We start from the raw sequence: 18,976 nt of genomic DNA, 5'->3' as shown, positions 1-18,976 counted from the left end.
CTGTATATGAATGCCTATGTTACATTCAAGAATATATATTTGTTTCTGTATGGTGCATATGTCGTGCAAGGAAACATTTAACATTTGACAACGAATATAAATTGATGTGGGGGCGCCGTTTATGTGAATTTACGCTATTATCGAGATCTAAGAAACTTGCTACGTAGGCGTTTTCAAGCTGAACGTCCCCTTTATATTTATATTTAGTAGACTAACAATGAAGTCATATTCTGAATTAAAAACAAACAGAAGAAACCAAAATGACTATTTTTGAAAGAAAAAGCAGGGATTTCTAGGTATATCCAATATTCGAAAATGATGTAAATTTTGTTCATTTCATTTTTTCGGATTTTCAATTCGCCGAATCGTTAGGACCGTACAAAAATATTAAAAACAACATAGTCAATTTTGAATATTTGTATTTTAAATCAAGACAAAATTGAAAAAGATTGTGGTTATGGGTCAAGAGTTTTGTTGGAAGTTGTAAAATAGCACACGGTGTGGGGTTAAACAGTCATTTTGATCTAGTTTATGCGTTGAATAAAATATTTAGATGATCAATTGTTGAATGTTCGACGATTTATCGGCCATTTTTTTATTGACCGGTCTCAGGTATTTTGAGATCGGGAGATTGAGGAAATAACAAGCAGTAGTAGCAGTTAGTCTTGTGTGCCTGATGAGTTTGTAATTAATTATATTTGACAAGACGCATCGAAGACAGTCGCGTTTGTATCTGAAAGTCGCTTCATTAAAAGTTAACTTTGTTTGTGTAATTATATTTTTCAAATTTGGTCGATGATACACTAAAGATTCATAATTACCTTATCAATTTTATATATATAGTTTTTTTTTTTATGACAGTATTGCTTGCTTGAGATCACACGCGTCTACAAGAAATTTAGGTTTCGTATACTGACAATATAATATGTGAGTTAACATGAATGAAGGAACATAATGTGTCGACGGGGTAATTTTAACAAAAGATCCTTGTCGGAGCCGAATTACTTTTTGTTTTAAAAGTTCATAATCATTACAAATCATTAAATTTCGATTATATCGGTCATAATCGATATAGGCCCTGGGGATATTTAATTGAACTTATCATACTATTTTAAAGCAGACTATATCCTTGAACGTAAAATCGCATGAATTTTTATTTTTATTTGAGGACATTCGAACAATATTTATTGTGGTAGTGTGTTTAAAATATTAGGAGCTGTTAGCCTATATACCTGATACATTTGTCTGTTTATTTTTTTGCACTGTCAGCTGAAAATAAAATGGATAAATGGATACTTTATCCTATTGTTTTATTGATCGTGGTATTGAACAGGTGAGAATCAAATTTTTAATTTTTTTTGTTTTAAAACTGTCAGAATTAGATCAAGAGAATTTATTTACATCTTCAGATATAAATCTTATCATATTTATCAAAACTTTATTTGTATTCGATACATTTACCAAATTTATTAGTGAATAATTCGCTTATTCATCTTGTGTATTTTTAGACATTACGTCCACTCACAAAGTTCAAAAAATTTCGGTGAGTTTTAGTTCAATATAATATTGTTCGCTTATAGATAAGATTTGTTTATATTGACAACGTCGTTTTATTTTAATATGTCACATTTTTCATTTTAATTGAAAAGAAGAAGTGATATTTGTGAATGCTTGGGCATTAGACGAGTTAACATATTAACAATTAATGTTCAGTGAATACCACATCTTTACCAATTACGATGAAAACAACGACATCAGCTGTGAGTGGCCAATATTTTTTCAGCAGTTTCAAATCACATTTTCTCGTGTTGTATTCTTGAAAGCAATAAAATTTGCAATAGAATTATTTTGTAGTAGATTTTGTATATCACTGCGTTTCTCTATAATTTGAGTTTCAGCAAAACGCCAAAACTTGAGTTTGGTATTTGCGAAATTTTTTTTGATTTCAAACACCTATTACTGAAAATTGTCTTAATGTTGAATTCTACAGTTCTGGTGTAATCGGCTGTGACCAATTGTTTAAAAAGGCGCGACATTTACATAATACAAATTGTGACGAAGAAAATTGGATTTTATTATGCCAATAATATGAAATTAAAAATTCATGAAAAACATTATTTGAATATATATTTTAAAATTTTGAAACAAAATCACTACAAGCCTGCCACTTGTCCTTGGTCATGTGAAGTAACCTCTTCAGCGTCATCTTGCGGAGGAACGTGGAAACCCGTTAAAAAGATTGCTGGTGGAAAGCAAGTTGAAAGAAACTCTTGGCCATGGATGGTGAGACAGTGATTATATATCTTATTTTAAAGCAAATCAGTCTTTTAATTTGGCCAACACATTTTCTATAATAATTTTCTCAAATGTCACGCGTACTCACTCGGATTCAAAGTAGACTGATTTCTGAGTTGAAGTAAGAGCGACCACCGAAATAAATGTCTAAAGATACTTGAAATATAAAAGATTATAACAATTACACGCTAATAAATACTGATTGATTCTAGACCTGAAGAAGTATAGGTCAATGCAGAAGGTAGTTATGACGTTATAAATTTTACATCGAAAACTATTGGCATGGAATTCTTTGTATGATAGGTACACTGACGCTATTCCAACAATTGTATATTATGTCACAAACTTTGTGAATATTTCATTTCTAGTTTGGGAAAAAGTAATTTTGTCTAAGTCGTAATAGCGATAAAAGAAACTCGATAAAATATGATAATGTGTGTGTATGTGTCCGATCGCAAAATATGGGGATCGATATACATTAGTCGAAGGTTTTTATGACTCACTCACTTTTAACAAACCTACGAAATGTAAATAAATTCTGTAATGCTTAGATTAGATCTCTTATTGTTTAATGTCCACATGCATTTATTGCACACTGTTTTGCAACAAAATAAAAATGACTTCAAATAGTTTGTTGTAACAATTGAAAACCGAACCTGGTTTTATTTATTCAGGGTAAATATTTTGTAATTTTTCAATATATTGATTTATATCAATAAATTTTTATATTATTTCTAGGCAGCGATATGGTCGGGAGGAAAGCTTCAATGCGGAGCAACTCTCATCTGCCGATCATGGGTTCTTACAGCAGCGCATTGTTTTCTTAATACGAACAACACTGCAATTGAGTAAGTTTCCATATTACGCTTTTGCCAATGTCGGGATAATAAAAAACATTTGTCATTTAACTGCATAATCAACTTTTATAAATCAACAAACAGAAAACAAAATCTTATATAAAGTTAATAAAAGATTTCATTATTTATTTTTTTCTTCTCACACATATTAACATAATTGTGTTTAGTCTTTCAATCGCAAGAACCTTATTCATAGGAAGATATGTGAAAACGGGATACCACAAAACAGTTCGGATATTTGCACTCAATGACAGCATGGTCACAATACACGAAGATTATCACTTGAAGGTAAATTAAATATTTCCTATATAAACAATATAATGAAAGTACACGTGGTTTGAAACCTGAAGCTGTTGTTGTTTGATTTCATCAAACAAATCGATTGTGATGTCTGCGACTTTCGTGAAACCAACGATTGAAGCTTCAAATATAGAACAGTTTTATAATATGTTTGCAGAGATAGGTAATTTAAATTTGCACTCAAGTTACTTTATATCATTTTTAACAGTATGCCCCCAAAATGAAGTGAAAGTTGTATACTGTTTTCTCACTACGTACTTATTTTCTAAATTAGAGTATTTATTAGTGATGTTTCATGAATTAATACATTACGAACCTTCTGTAACCCAAAACAGTTCATTGAAGCATGCAATGATCCAATAATTCGAAGAAAAAAAAATAGGAAGAGAAATCTTGAAAAATCTTGATAATTGAAAATTATATGTATTTGTATATTCTAGAGACGAACGAATGACATTGCACTTATAAAACTTCCAAAACCAATGAAACTAACACCAAAGATTCGACCTATATGTCTACCACAGTTTGGGGTAAGTGCACCAAAACCAGGAACAAAATGCCGAGTAGCCGGTTGGGGAGACACTGTGGGTAAGTTATATTAGTACACTTACATAGTAAATCATAATCCAGCTAAAATATTGGTGAAGCGCTTTTTCGAAATTGTTAATTTTGTAAATGTGGTAACTCCTGTAGTGTATATGGACTACCAGGTTAGGGTTAGGCCATAATTTTATTCTGATTTTCCTTATTTTAGTTCTATTACGAGTTTGGGGACTGTCTGTGTTTGCCAAGTAAATATAACCATAGGCTTCAGTTCCTTTATACAACGTGATGTACAGTAGGCGAACAAAATTAGTTATCTCTATACTGATACATACACTTCTGGAGCGCCGTAAATGCTTTATGAAAAGTTCCCCATCAAACTCTAATTTTGATGTTGGCTACAATTATAGCATATGGTTATTTAATAGGTGTAAAATTTCAGATGGAAAGCAACATTGTTCAAAAGTGACAGTGTAGTTTTCTTATCAGAAAGACAGAAAGGTGAATTGAGGATAACGTTGTTAACTAAAAACAAACCTGTATGAAAAATTGCGATTTGCCTTCTGAACTTGTAAATGAAGAAATAATTCAGAGTCAATAAAAATTTTAAAATATCAGACCTAAACTTTCTCTAAAAAATTCTTGAAATGTGAATAAAAATTTACCTTTAGTTTATTCTACATTTTTAATTAATGAACATATGTCCTAATTACTTGCAAATAAAAACTATACTGAAAATCTGTTTATGTGTCAAAGGAACAAATATTTCCTGAAATTTTAAACAGGCATGGGCCCAACTAACTACAGATTAAAAGAAGCAACAGTTCCAATAGTCTCGCCAAACATTTGTAAGTTTGCTTATTTTTTTTCACAAACTCAAATGATTTTGTGTGCGGGAGGAGAACTGGGACAAGATACGTGCACGGTACGTTTTTGGATTTTTATACTTTTTTTTTACTTTTCATATGTAATCGTGACGCTGCAATGTTAGAAACTTTTGGTAATACATTGTTTTGAAGTTTTGTTTCTACTATATGCTGTTCTGCACAAATGACGATAAAAACACAGCATTTCGAATCAATTAATCGAAAAAACTGAGGTAAAAATGGTAGCTTTTGCCTATCACCAGATGCTGATAAAGAGGATTATTAAAAAGATTGAAATTTATAAACCGAAAAACGCCAAAGTTTGAAACTAATAATAAAAGTTTTACACACAAAATTTTTCCCGGCGAAATCTAAAACTTTGTTTAACTACGTATACTTTATTTCAGGGTGATTCAGGCGGTCCTTTAATATGCGAGTCACCCACCGCGCCAGGACAGTGGCAGTTACAAGGTATCATAAGTTTTGGCGCCGCAAAGTGTGGGACAGAAAAGCTACCGGGTATATACACGCAGGTAAGACGTTTAAATGGCGTAATATGGAATTACTATACTCATGGTCATGGAATGATTTCATAATGTTAAATCCATTTAATTATAATCCTTATTATGTTATTACCTAGATTCATATTACGTCCTTGAATAAATTATGCGAATCACTTTTTTTCCTATTTATTTCTTTGAAATATCTCAATAAATCCACCTACCCATTGGCACTTCACGGAAGGCTTTTTCTCCACCTAACGGCAGACGACGCGTCTGAACTTTTCGCATATAATAACAGCACCGAAATAGAAAAGTGAAATAAATCATTTTACAAAATAAACGTCTTACCATTGCAGGTCTCGTATTATCTATTTTGGATTTATGGCGTGATGGATAAAAACTGCGAAAACTGGAGAAAACAGTGACGTACAATTTGCCACAGGAAACGATAGATCATGCTGTCTCTACAACAGTTTGTTGTGAACCCGTCAACTCATGAATATTTCAAGTCGTAATGACATTAATTTTGCCTACAAGTGCTAGTATTGAAAAATAAATCTTTTTTCAATCGTTAAACCCACTTTATGCCTATTATCCACAATTGAACCCAGGCCATGAACTGCATGTCAATGTATCGTAATTAAATTGTCGTGGTAATGAATTGTTCATATTTTCTGGTAATTTGTTTCAAATTTACTTCACTTCTGACAAGTTCACAGAGGAAACCAAATCCCGTTGAGTGTATTGTATGCTCAGTGTATTCGCTTCTATTTCTATAGAGAGACCGTGCGAGTGCGTAATCACTATGTCCACATATATATTTAGAAGTCATGTAAAATTAATTTTTTTGTACATGAAAAGTGACAAATAACTGATATAAATGGCAGTAGCATGCCGCCACATACTTTCTATATTATTTATTAATAAATTATATGATTAAATAAATCAGACTGAATAGAATAAATTGACTGTTTTATATAAGACGGTTCAGACATCAGGATCCATCATCTGAAACCGAACCCTTGACTGTGTGTAGAGTTCCAAGCACCACTGACTCATCAAGTGTTACATGTACTCAACGTTGCCACATATGTTCCCGCAAATATCGGAGGACTTTATCAATTAATAACTCCACTATCAGGAAAAGCTGAACAAAGTTAATTTTGTTTAGTTTCAACATTTCTGTGATAAATCTTGAACGAGAAAATGTTATGTGAGGCTCGCCGGACAATTTGCAGATGCGCATTCTGTACACTAATGTGTTTGATTAGGTATGCCATGCATTTGCCTTTTCTCTACATATATGCTATGGACATAATGTACGCTAATGTAGGACGAGACAAGCCTAATTCGACACTAAATCTGATTTTAGAAGATTCTGAACCTATGGCAACAGGAAAATGAATATCGTATAATGCACAAACTTGGCAACGTTATTCGAAAGGTATTGAAAGTAATTTTTTTTTTAAATGGGTGAATATTCCCTGACTCATAGTTATTATTTACCTATCATAACCGCCAAATTGATTCTATTTTTCCTAAAATAGATTTAAACGTTTCGTCGGGAAAAAATTCCAACTCATTTCAAACTGCTATTGTTACCTTCTATTCTCATTTTAACAGTTCTACGAAACGATTGTTGAGTAAACATTACTCGTTTTAGATCATTCACACAACTTATTAGCTTGGTAAATTTTTCTCATTCCGTTCGTTTGGACAGGTTTCATAATATAGCGCAATATTTATTCTAACGTATGCCATTCTTTTCTATAACTATCCTGCAACAAATAAGCTAAATAGAAGCAATTGGTAGTTAAATACTACCATTCCTGCAACAAATTCCAATTAATTCCAATCTCACGCATTTAATAAAGAGTAATTACAGCAACACACATATACAAAAATATACATAATTCACACGACTCCATATAATTCTGATCAAAAATGCATTGGCAAGTACTTTCTCAGACAAGGGTAGATACGGTAGAGGGGGTGCGGGTTGGATCAACGTAAAAACTATTGGATTTTCTTGTAATAACACATTCATAATTTGTAAAATTCAAAATATAATATAACAAGTTTATTTGCAAAAATGAACACAAAAAATTCCAAAATTAAAGAAGCTAAAGAAATCAGGGTTTATAAAATCACCGCACGTAGTTGGTCCTAACATTTTCCTGTCTGAGATCTCAACATTTATTGGGTATCAACAGTAAAAATATTATTACAGGGTAGCAATACAATGTAGAAAAAAAAAGTAATTTTTGAATCAATACGAGTTTAAAGTAAATTCAAATATAAACAAAATTACGACCACTCACGCTGCAAGATAACAATTTAAAAAAAAAAAAAAAGCAATATTAAATTCACATTTTTATCTACGATCCATGCTGCCAATATTTGTCATAACAGAACGTATATTGTTAAATAGGCTTTTTACAAAGGTCTTTACAAAGAACCTACATTTGGTTCATTTATGCTATCGGAATTTTAGCATCTTAATATGCAATCGTATTTTGGCGAGGTTGTTTTCAAATAAAATAAAAATAATAGGAAAATTTATAAGAATCAGAAGCCACGCATCAGCAATGTAAAATGAATCTAATGTGGCCAACAACAAAGTGATTTCTTGGGGACTGAAAACTTCCATATTCAGATTATCATAGGTCGATCATAGGTCGGGGCAAGGTTGGTTATGGGTGACTTTGTCGTTGGACAAGGACTCCGTACTCACGCCATCTTAAAGTGTGACGTCATGTTATGACGGATTATCACTTCAGTGCCGCTTCTAATTATGATCTAAGTTACACTAGTCATTGTAGATATTTTACAAAAAGTAGAAGAATATTGAACTATTCATCGAATAAATGCAATACGATGTCCAGACAGACAAAAGGATGTGATTGGTGAAAAAAATAACATTTAATGTAATCATTTATAGATATGAACTTTTAGATTTAGATTAATTAAAAGCCGAAATTCTGAATTAAAACGTATATACTAAATGCTGCATAGACTTGTACTTTGTTGAAAATTGGACCGGAAGAATCTGAACGTGAAAGGGATTTAATATTTACAATCATCTCTGCCCTAAATTTTAAATAATAATATATCGACAAAACATTAAAATGTTGAAGAATATATAGGCGTGTAAAAAACATTGATTTCGACATGTTTGAAGTAAGTTTATATCTATGTAAATTGTCGTCATCAAGTAAAGTCTTATAACATGGTCTGCAAAACTAAGCGAGAGCGAAGTCAGTTTCATTTACATATTTTGTTGAGGAGCTTCTTTCACATCACCATTTCATACAGTCTGCAATAATTCATTTGCAGAATACCTCGTTTGCAGCATTTCACCAGACGGTTTTTCCCACGATAAGGACCTGTTAATGAGATGGTAATTACTAATTAGTTATAACATGTTTGAAAAAAATACCTTTGTTAGCAAGAAATACCTTTATTAAACTACGACTCTGTTAATAGTTGGTGTTCAATGGGATAGCCGGTCTATGCTCAACGTATATTATTTCAGCAAATTATTGTAACCAGAACTAATGTGTAATGGAGTGATCGTAATTAAAACATAGGTGAGATCTTTAGTGCAATTTTTCAAAATCTTCCGAATTTAAGTATTTCCTGTTTATATACTTAATTTTACCTAATAATAATGATTATTGATTAGGCAATTAGTAAACTTACGTGCTAAGGGTCGACGATATTCTCGACATTTTCTCAAGCAAGGCTTTTTGGAACAAATGTATCGCCAAAACGAGTTGAGGCTCCTTTTCGTTCTGTGTTCTTCTGAATCTTCCAACGTTTCAATATCTGAATTTGTTGATCGTTTCTAATATAAAAATTTACATCAGGTTTAAATATATTCCCGTAGGTCTTATGTATACAATAATGTGATAATTTAATAATTTAATTCAGACTTTCAATCTAGGTGTTCTTAAAAAATAATTTGACTTTTGAAAACGGATGTTTTCTTGTGGACGAAGTCAACTCTGGAAACCCGTTTTCGCGAACTCGCTCACAACTTTGTGTTTCAAAATGAAATGTTGTCAAATCCAATACACCAACTTTGAAATTTATAAGAATTATACTCCACTTTTCGAAAACAATAATTTTCTAATTCAGGGAAAACCCAATTTTTTTTAAAGATAAACATATTTAGGTAATTGGCTCTTAACTTATTATGGTTTATGGTTGTCTGCATATTCTAATTCCGATAACCAAAACTCTCATCCCCATAAAATACAAAACCGAAAATAGTTCAGAATGTTTTGTATACATAAAAGCAGAACCTTTTGCTATTAATGAAAAATTATCTCCGTTACCACGTCTACTTAAGATATTCAAAAAATTGCATGGTGAATGTTGTTGAGCATATCTTATTTTGAGCAAAGAAGAAATGATAATTTTTAATATTGTTCAACTATTTTTAATTTCAAGTTTTTTTTAATAGAACCTAACGGAGAACTGTAAAACTATTGTATAATCCTGTTGAGGGTTTTAAATCAACCAATTGACAAATTTGTTTCAAGCCTGTAATTGTTTGCTTATACTTTCTTTGGAAACGGCCTGTATTGAATGAATATGTACATTGTAAGGTAACGACTCTAATTATTACAGTGTGGCAAAACTAGGATTAGATTCAATAATTTAATGTTAAAGATGATTACCCAACGTGTATTCAGGAGAATTGCAACAACAATATATCCCTCCCCTCCTCAGAAATGCCAATAAATCGATGTTTTTATGGATGCCATAAGTATTGATAGCTTAGTAACCACATAATACGAATTTAACGATATCACTTATACACGGGTATTCTGATATATATTTAAAACTTACTCATAAAACACAGGCTCATATTTGCACATGTTTATTACGTTTAATTGCTTCCCTTTCGTTAAAACATATCGGTATGCACTTTGATGATTTTTGTGGTATTTTGAACAAGAACCATGCGGCTCATTTAATAATAAATATTATATTACAGAGTATAGGGAAATTTCATACCCTGGTCCAATATGAAGTTGCTAATATGCAATAAAGTGTAATACCGGGAACAGTATAAGTCGTATATCAAATAATTCCAAAAATTGAATTTCAAGGATATGTATTGAATCAAGAAATATACGCAAAACATACCGCAAGCATAGTTGGATATTATCGTAAATTTGCACAATAATTTTTAGTCGAAACAATTATTTCTAACGTATTATTAGATGTCTTAAAGGGTTTAATTTGATATAGGTGCAAAATAATATATTCACATGAGTAATTTTCGGTTATTCAGACCTGAATGATCTAAAGAAAATTTAAATAAAATTATGTATGAAAATTTGCGAATTTGGGGAACACTATATGCTTCTATATGAGTGTTGTTGACGCGATTTTGTATTTTCTCAGAAAATCGTTTTACACTAACAAATCGTTAGGCATATATTGATAATTACTTGGATAGCCCCTACGACTTAAAAGCGGTTGATGCAAGTACGAAAGCATTAACATTTTTGGTTTTAAGTTTATCTCAAACATTATCAAATTACCTCCATCAAGTGAAACGTGTTATCTTCGTTTTTGAACTGCTCCAGCTTGATTTGTTCTGCAAAAAATACGCAAGTTCAAATTATGTAATATATCACAAATGCATTTGACAACAACCATTTAGTTACAATGGAATATTTTTATAGTAGCAATCTTAGCTAGTCTTCAATTTTTCATTGTTTATTGTTATTTTGATATACTAAAATAGCAATCGTTTTTTAGCTTTCGAGTGAGCATTTTATGGTTTTAGTGAAAGATTATACAGTGAAATTGAAAATTAAAAATCAGCTAGGCATTACAAAACTTGAACAAGTCAATTGTATTATAATGTGAAAAATTTTCTGTAATTTACTTTCAATTCATTATTCAATGATAATATTATATATAAATAAAATAATAAAACAAAAATTGTTCAATTTAAATAAAAAATCAACTTGGTTTTAATATTTTTACTTCTCATTATTTTAGTTATAAATATTCAGCCATGTTTTTAATACCACAAATGTGTACGTACTTTGCTTCAGCAAGAAAACAAGCACTGAGTTGTTTGGTCAAAATACGTAAACAACTGAAATCGATATTCACTTGCACCACTGCCTGAGTGAATCATATTTGGTAAACGTCAATATATATTTTTAAACATTTCATTTTACTACCTCTGTAGTTGTAGTATTTTGAGTTTTCTTTCTCAAATTTTTTTTTGAAAAATGTTATTTTGCATATATGAAATCACCTACCTTTTGATATTTTTGAAGATTGGCACTGCAGAATAAGACCGTATAGCAACATACAAACAAGAAATTGAGTCATCACGCTTGTGGTCTTCATATTGTTTAGTTTAAAATTAATGTTACACTAAGAAAAGATAATGTTTTAATTCATTAAGTTATTTAAATAAAATTTGTTGTTGAAATACTTGAGAATGACGGGAAGAAGAAAGAGGGCTGAGTTAAACTTTGGCAGTTCATTATGGGCAAATAGGGTTAGGTTATTTGAGTTGAATACAAGCAAATTACTATCTAATATGGCCCATTCTTACAACATTAACATTCTCTTATCTACAATTAATTTGGATTGTTTTCGTCTTTAAAATAAAGGATTACTTCACGTTAAAGCGGGCAAATATATAAACCAAACTAGAGCCTGCTTTGGTATAACACTTTCCATTGATACATGGTGGCTATAGTGATTAAATAATTGAGTGACAGTAGTGTATATTTTATTATTGCCTGAAAAAAGTAGTGTTATATCAATTCATGATTAAACACTTTTTTTCAATTTTAATATTCTCTCAAACACTAAAACTATAAAAAGAAATATATATTATATAACATGATCCCATACTTATATTTCTGAATCCATTTTTTATAAGTTTTTCACAGTATTATAACATGCATCTGTTGATAAGGCTATTAGCGTCATATCTACATGTTGACATTTTTTTTAAAACCTCTTAGTGTGATTGCCTAGTAGTTAGACAGCTCTATCTTACTATTTTGGCGCCACTGGCTGAAGCTCTTAGATTCAAACCGGGGAACTGGAAATTTCGTATGCCTACAAAATTATAAATAACATTAAAAAAAGCAATAATAATAACACTGGATGTTAATGAAAATCTATACTCAGTTAAGCGTAGCGCCTAGAATGACTGATAGATAAATTATTTGGTCAGCGAAAAAAAAGTAACGCATCAACTACACTATACATTGCGTTTAACGCTATACATGCAAAACACCAAATTAAATTCTTACACATTGGATCCGAACAATTATTATGCGTTGTAGACTAGAATTTAAGAACAATCTTTGTCAGACAGCAAATATTTACACATTTGTTAAATGCTATTCATTGCTATTCAAGTTGGAATCCGTATAATGGGTTTTAAAACCTATGTAAAGTCGATTATCTGGATTTTAAGCCAGTAAAGCAAAACGGTTAAACAGTTTTAAGAGACGTACATTCTAATACACCAAAGAAAAGGGGAATCTTCAATTCTACACAGCTGTACACATCCTATTTTAATGATCATCTGATATTTCAATATCATTTAATAATCCAATTTGAGTCTGCCTTGTTTCAACGCAAAATAGGTGAATAACATAGACCGAGAAAAAGAATTTGTAATTCTTCATTTTGAAAATTTGAAAATAATAGAAATTATAATGTGGAATTCAAAAACAAAAAAAGTTAAAAATTCTGTGCTGCTGTCAAAAAGTTCGGATAAATAGAACGTACGTATCAATTTTGAGTTTTGAAGTTGAAATGCCATACTATTTGAACCACTACAAGAGAGTCAGTTTCATCTAAATCCGTTCAAAAGTTTTACCAAAACCTTTCGAATTCATAATCTTGGTTTTGCGAAAACAATATCTTGAACTTGACTCAAGTGCCTACGTTCTGCTGAAGCTGTTGACTTTCTTTCAGTCTCAAATACTTATGAAATTCTAATTCATAAAAGCTAATCTAACACGTAGTAATAAAATACTAATTAAGAATTACATTCAAAAATATATAATCAACGAGCGCAAGAGTGTTCGAGATGGGTCAAACTTTGTTTAAAACCGTTATTTTTTAGGTCTTTTCCAGACTCGAATATTATTGCCTTCGTGAAATTGCTTATATTTGTACTTACCATGACCTTATTTATTGTATATTTACCAAAATTGGCAAATATTTCAATAATTTTAAATTCATAAATATGGTTTTTAAATGGCTGACAACTATTGTAAATATTTGTACCATTAGTAATGAACCTTGTCAAAACAGTACGTTTCCTCGTAGATTGAATATAACAAATTTCAGCCATTGCATATGCGCATACAAATTATCTTTGTACATATATACAGGGTGTCCATGGAGTCCCTTTACAGTTTCAATTTTGTTATAAAGTCAGACCTCAATAAATTTTGACCAGGTTTGTTGTTTTTTAATTAATAAAAATATTTTAAATATTCAAATATTATGTTTTATTTATTTATTTAATATTAATTATTTGGTATTTATTTTACATTCAATACATCTGTAAAGGTCAAAATATTTTATGGTGTCGATAAATTCCCTTTGCAATTTTATTGCAACTTTCTTTTGCAACTTTATGGACACCCTATATATATTAACATAAAATATTTTAATTTGGATTAATATAGACTTATCCAGACAATCTATTGGCGACAAAAGTTTGATATTGGGCAGTGTTTCTCCGAGTCATACGCTCACAATGGCGACCCAATGTACCCTAATTCAGTGTAATGTATTATTCTCTAACACTATAGAATTAACAACCTTTTTTTCTGTCTCAATTTTTAAGCTGGTGGTCTTTTATAAAAAAATTGTATTTTTACGTCGTCTTTTATTATTTACCTCCCTTAGTATTTATTTCTATCATTTTCATTTATTACTTCTATACTGCGGTCATCAAATTCTAGAATATTTAATTTACCATATTAAAATAATTTATCATGTTAAAATAATTTTGAGTATTCAGGTTTATTCAAACATTCCAAAAAACTAATTGATAAGAGGAACCAAAAATTCAGATAAAAAATTGAATGATGAAATGAACACAAGAGAACGATGCTTAAATATATGAACACAAAAACCAAAACAAAGTAGTTCGGGTATGCAATCTGTCACAGTAGACTATACCGGTACCAGACTCTTCTCGACTTCGCCTGACTGCTAACGCAAACGCGAAAACAATACAAGGTGCGCATTTTTAATTTAGATGACGCTATCGCACACAAAACAAAACAAAACCAATAGAGCCCACAAAAATTTTTGAAATAAAAGTATAATAGCCTAGCGAAAAATACGATTTTTAACCACTAAAAATTTCAAAGCAATTGTGAGGTCCGTTTTTTTCACAGTCAGAAGTAAATGGAAAAGAAAAATACTAACAATAACAACAACGACATAATAAGAAAACGATTAATATGTACATTTTATGTCCAATAAATTCGAAGTTATGATTTGAAACGTTTCTCTTGTTACCTTGTGATTTACTTGATGAATGATATTATCACATTTAGGACTTCCTAAACGCGTGATTCTGTACATTCCTATATAACAAATCAAACGATTTAATCACTGTCACTCATGCTGGGCATTTTAAATCTCATACTTGGTATCACTACAAAAGCATATTTACTTATTGAACAAATATTATAAATTATAATATGCTGAATTCCTCAATACTGAGCACCTCACGACAAATTTTTGATGTTTTTTTGTTCAAATCGAAATTTACAAGGACTGACTCCTGGAACAATTCGGCGCCACAATACAAAGGTAATACAAAGCTTATTAAAAAGATATTCCCGCCTCTGACAATGCACATCGATAACCGGTAAATTTACAAAGGGGAATGAACTTAAATACAATGAGATAGTTTCCAATATTCTTATATTTTATTTTAATTGAAATCCTATTTTTCAAGGTCAATAATATGGAAAGCAAAAGATTCAGGTTAGGCCTCAATTTCAGGCACAAATGTTACAGGAGTCACTTGGCTAGTCTCCGAACTCCGAAAATTGGAATTGAAATAATGGCCTAACTTTAACCTGCTACACATACTATGTTCCGGTGTCCGCCATCTTGGTTCACATACTACGGGAGCGGCCACTTTTTAGTAAAAACCTAAATAGTTATTACAGGATACCGCACAAGATTACAACCTAACCAAAAAATGTGTTGTTTTCCAGCCAACAAACTAAAATTTCGGGAAACTTGTTCACCATCTGTAGCGAGGCAGAACAATCGCAATCTTAAAAATTCTAAAAGGTTAAAATTAAAATACAGAATTTCTGAAGTCGATAGTTAGATCATAAAATTCCTCCTGTCATTATTGTTATGGTCAGATTATGATGGAAAAAAGCAAGCAAGATTCAATGTTATACAATTTAAAATAGAACTGAATTAAACTGTTCAGTCCCTATGAAGCTCCATGGGAACATGATATTAATTTTTATATCTTGTAGTAAAGTAAACAAGGTACAACAGGGTCGTGTGTGGCTGCAACGTTCTCAACAGAACCTAATCTTTGTCAATCGCCAGTCACACACGACACGTCGCTTATTTCTCAGTTCGCATTTCCATAAACCGGTAACTTTATTTATTGCGTGACTGAAATGCATAACGCATACCTGGGTGTGATGTCGCAATGAAAATATTATTGAGAAATAGTCTTTACAGTCAAACGTGCGTTATTGATGTTAAAAAATATTTTCAGGTGATATAATGATTATACTAAATTCTAAATGTTAGTATGATTAAATATTTCACATTAACATTTTCAGATACTTCAAAATTGTCTTTGCTTTTCACAACTATACAAGGTTTAAATACATTCTTTCTGATACACGACTCGTAATTGCAGAATACACATTGTTAAATAATTATAGATCGCTTGTGTCGAATGCAATCCTTTATAATTAGCAAATTCTTTGGCAAATCCATTTACCTGCATGCAAAATGACTGAGCATAACCTTCCCGGATATATTTGAATTCCCCCTTTCTGCAATGAATAGCAAAATAAAAACTAAGTCATGCCAATACCACATTTTCACTCACATTACCATTTTTCTCGCAACTGCACTTCACTGTTGCTAAAAAACCAAAATTTCATTTGGCTTACATACGACACAACCTATGATAGATAATACGAATTAAAAGTGAAGGTGAAAAAACGTGGGCGAGGTAACTCTTGCTCAATCGCGTAACCAAACTCTTAAAGTCGAGCCCTGCTGCCCGCAAAACCTCAATTCTCGTGAATGTTTTGCCTCCAAGAATAGGTTACGAAATTTGAATTAGATGCCGCTGAGGTTTAGGGGAAAGTAAGGTCCAAAGAATACAGTAGACCTTTCTTAAGCGGCCCAACAATATTTAGACTGAAAACATTCCGGCCATTATGTGTCGATGTTATTGTATATCGGAACACTAATTAAAATGTTTGGGATATCTAACCGGCTTTCGATTTTATTCACAACGGCTCCAAACGTAATCCTAATATCTATCTAATAAGCAGGTTATATTTGCTATTATAAGATTTTCAGAATTATTTTCATAAACTAGCCCAACTTTTTAATGTTTGTTCATGGTTAGTCAAGCACGATATGTGAAACATAGTCGCTACAAATTGAACAGAAGGAAATATTTAAAATTGTTCATACAGAAGGAATCGTGCCAGGTATAATTAAATTAATATTGACGTATCGCATTTACAAGTGAACACCGTAAACTTAATTACTTCATTTGAATATTAGTACCATATTGGAATCACGCAACGACAATTACCGGCTATTTTTTGTACAAGGCGTTTTCATGTCTTCACCTCAAACACTTCTATAGACAAACAGCCATCGAATCACAATAATATACTATTTTTTAGATAACTTTCCGTTTCGTCATTGCTAACCTGAAATAACTTGAAATAACGTAAGTGAGGTTGTGAGTATGAAATTTTAAACCTAAATTTTCAACTTGCGACGTCTACGCGCCCAAGACTATGATTTTGGTCAGACAAAATATTTATTATTTTTTAGTTTAGTGGTTTCAGTCACAAAAGAGATCTGTCAGTAATCGTACAATTTTTTTTTGTTCTGCAAAATGATCTATAGCGTGGGATTAGACAAGAATGATTTATTCTTTGAGACGCTTCAATATTTATCTTTTACTGGTTTGTTTATAAACGTGATAATTCAAGCTCACCTTAACCCAGTATTCAATTTGCTCGCAATAGACAACAACTTGCACTTGGTAATACTGTAAAAAATATATGTAATTTTACAAATACTTTAGCATCGTGGCCTGATCCGACTGCCATGCAACTGACTCGGCGGTAGAAACATTCAAACTCTTTGTAAATACAATATTACTATAATGGTCTCTAAATTTTAAAATTCCTATAAAATTATTGCAATGGTATATTTATTCGTGACATGAAAATGTGTCAGTAGTCGTGTCGAAGGAAACGTTTCAACAAGATGATCGGCGAAAGAACAGGCTATTGCGCATAATGTCAAATTACAGTCAAATTAACGGTTGTTTAAGATGGACGTGCCTATATGGGAGATAATTTACTCATATCTCAATTTCCCACATTTAGCGGTCGGTGGGGCTTGTTTCACTCCAAATTTGGTAAAATTTTGTATGCATGTATTCAATTAACAGCCGCATGTGTGCCGTACTGAGGTTCACAAATGTGGCCAATGTTCTTATTTTAGTAAAAATCATTCTACAAACTTATAAATAGGTTCATTCTTGGAATGATAAGATGACAATAAAGCTTTGCTGACAACAACCTAATTTGAGAATTATTCGTCCATTTTTCACAAAAGTATGCTCACTCTACAGTTTCAAATATTGCGTCGGCATCGAACTGTTAACCAGTTTTTGTACAGTTTAGGTACTTTAAAATATGTCCATGAACACGTATAATAATATTAATAATAATAAATAAACAATTACAAAGCAAAATTTTCCACAAACACGACAAAACTCCTTCCTCGGAGGAACTGTTCACCGGTTGGGGTACGTTGTATTAAACACTCATATAAAAATTATTTTTTTTAATGTGACTGTTCATACAAACATAGAAGATTTTGTTCATCAACAAGTAAAAACTACTACTTCTCCACAATATCGTTTAAGAATAGGATGAAAGAAATTGCTTACCCACGCTCTCGGTTTATCGCTTTGCACGATTTCAACATTTTCCCAGTCGGAAACACTCCGTTAGATGAATCAAAAATCAACAAAACTTCATTAGAATTTACTAAATGAAATGTAGACTCTTGGGAATTTATTTTCTTTGACCTTTAAAATCACAAATTTCATCAAAAAGATTGCGTTAGAATTTACTGTAAATTGCACAACAAGACAAAACATCTCAAATTTGAAAACAAAAGCAACTTTCACTGTTTCTCACGGAAGTACAACCTCACAGTTTGAACTTTTCATTCATTTTTATTTGAATTGCAGCCCATTGTTATTGCTACCCGTTAACTTATCTTTTTAGAAGCTATATAGATTGTCTGAGTACAACTATGAAAAAATTTC

The 18,976-nt window shown here is 31.3% G+C and overlaps 2 protein-coding genes across 2 annotated transcripts; one reads left to right on the top strand and one right to left on the bottom strand.

Moving 5' to 3' along the window:
• Positions 1-1,149: 1,149 nt before the first annotated feature.
• Positions 1,150-6,303, top strand: LOC120342018 (chymotrypsin-like elastase family member 2A). The gene is made up of 10 exons (XM_039410667.2): positions 1,150-1,333; positions 1,509-1,543; positions 1,714-1,760; positions 2,161-2,283; positions 3,034-3,143; positions 3,320-3,440; positions 3,893-4,040; positions 4,781-4,920; positions 5,269-5,394; positions 5,721-6,303. The coding sequence occupies exons 1-10, from the start codon at positions 1,281-1,283 to the stop codon at positions 5,787-5,789; spliced, it is 972 nt and encodes a 323-aa protein (XP_039266601.2). The 5' UTR covers positions 1,150-1,280; the 3' UTR covers positions 5,790-6,303.
• Positions 6,304-7,213: 910 nt separating this feature from the next.
• Positions 7,214-18,611, bottom strand: LOC120342024 (uncharacterized). The gene is made up of 5 exons (XM_039410676.2): positions 18,593-18,611; positions 11,658-11,775; positions 10,923-10,978; positions 9,067-9,211; positions 7,214-8,750 (listed from the first exon to the last, which is right to left on the bottom strand). The coding sequence occupies exons 2-5, from the start codon at positions 11,746-11,748 to the stop codon at positions 8,659-8,661; spliced, it is 384 nt and encodes a 127-aa protein (XP_039266610.2). The 5' UTR covers positions 11,749-11,775; positions 18,593-18,611; the 3' UTR covers positions 7,214-8,658.
• Positions 18,612-18,976: the final 365 nt, after the last annotated feature.

Source organism: Styela clava, chromosome 3, assembly GCF_964204865.1.
Source record: "Styela clava chromosome 3, kaStyClav1.hap1.2, whole genome shotgun sequence".
NCBI lineage: Eukaryota > Metazoa > Chordata > Ascidiacea > Stolidobranchia > Styelidae > Styela > Styela clava.
The sequence above is the reverse complement of the archived record's forward strand: the minus strand, read 5'-3'. Positions and strand labels throughout refer to the sequence as shown.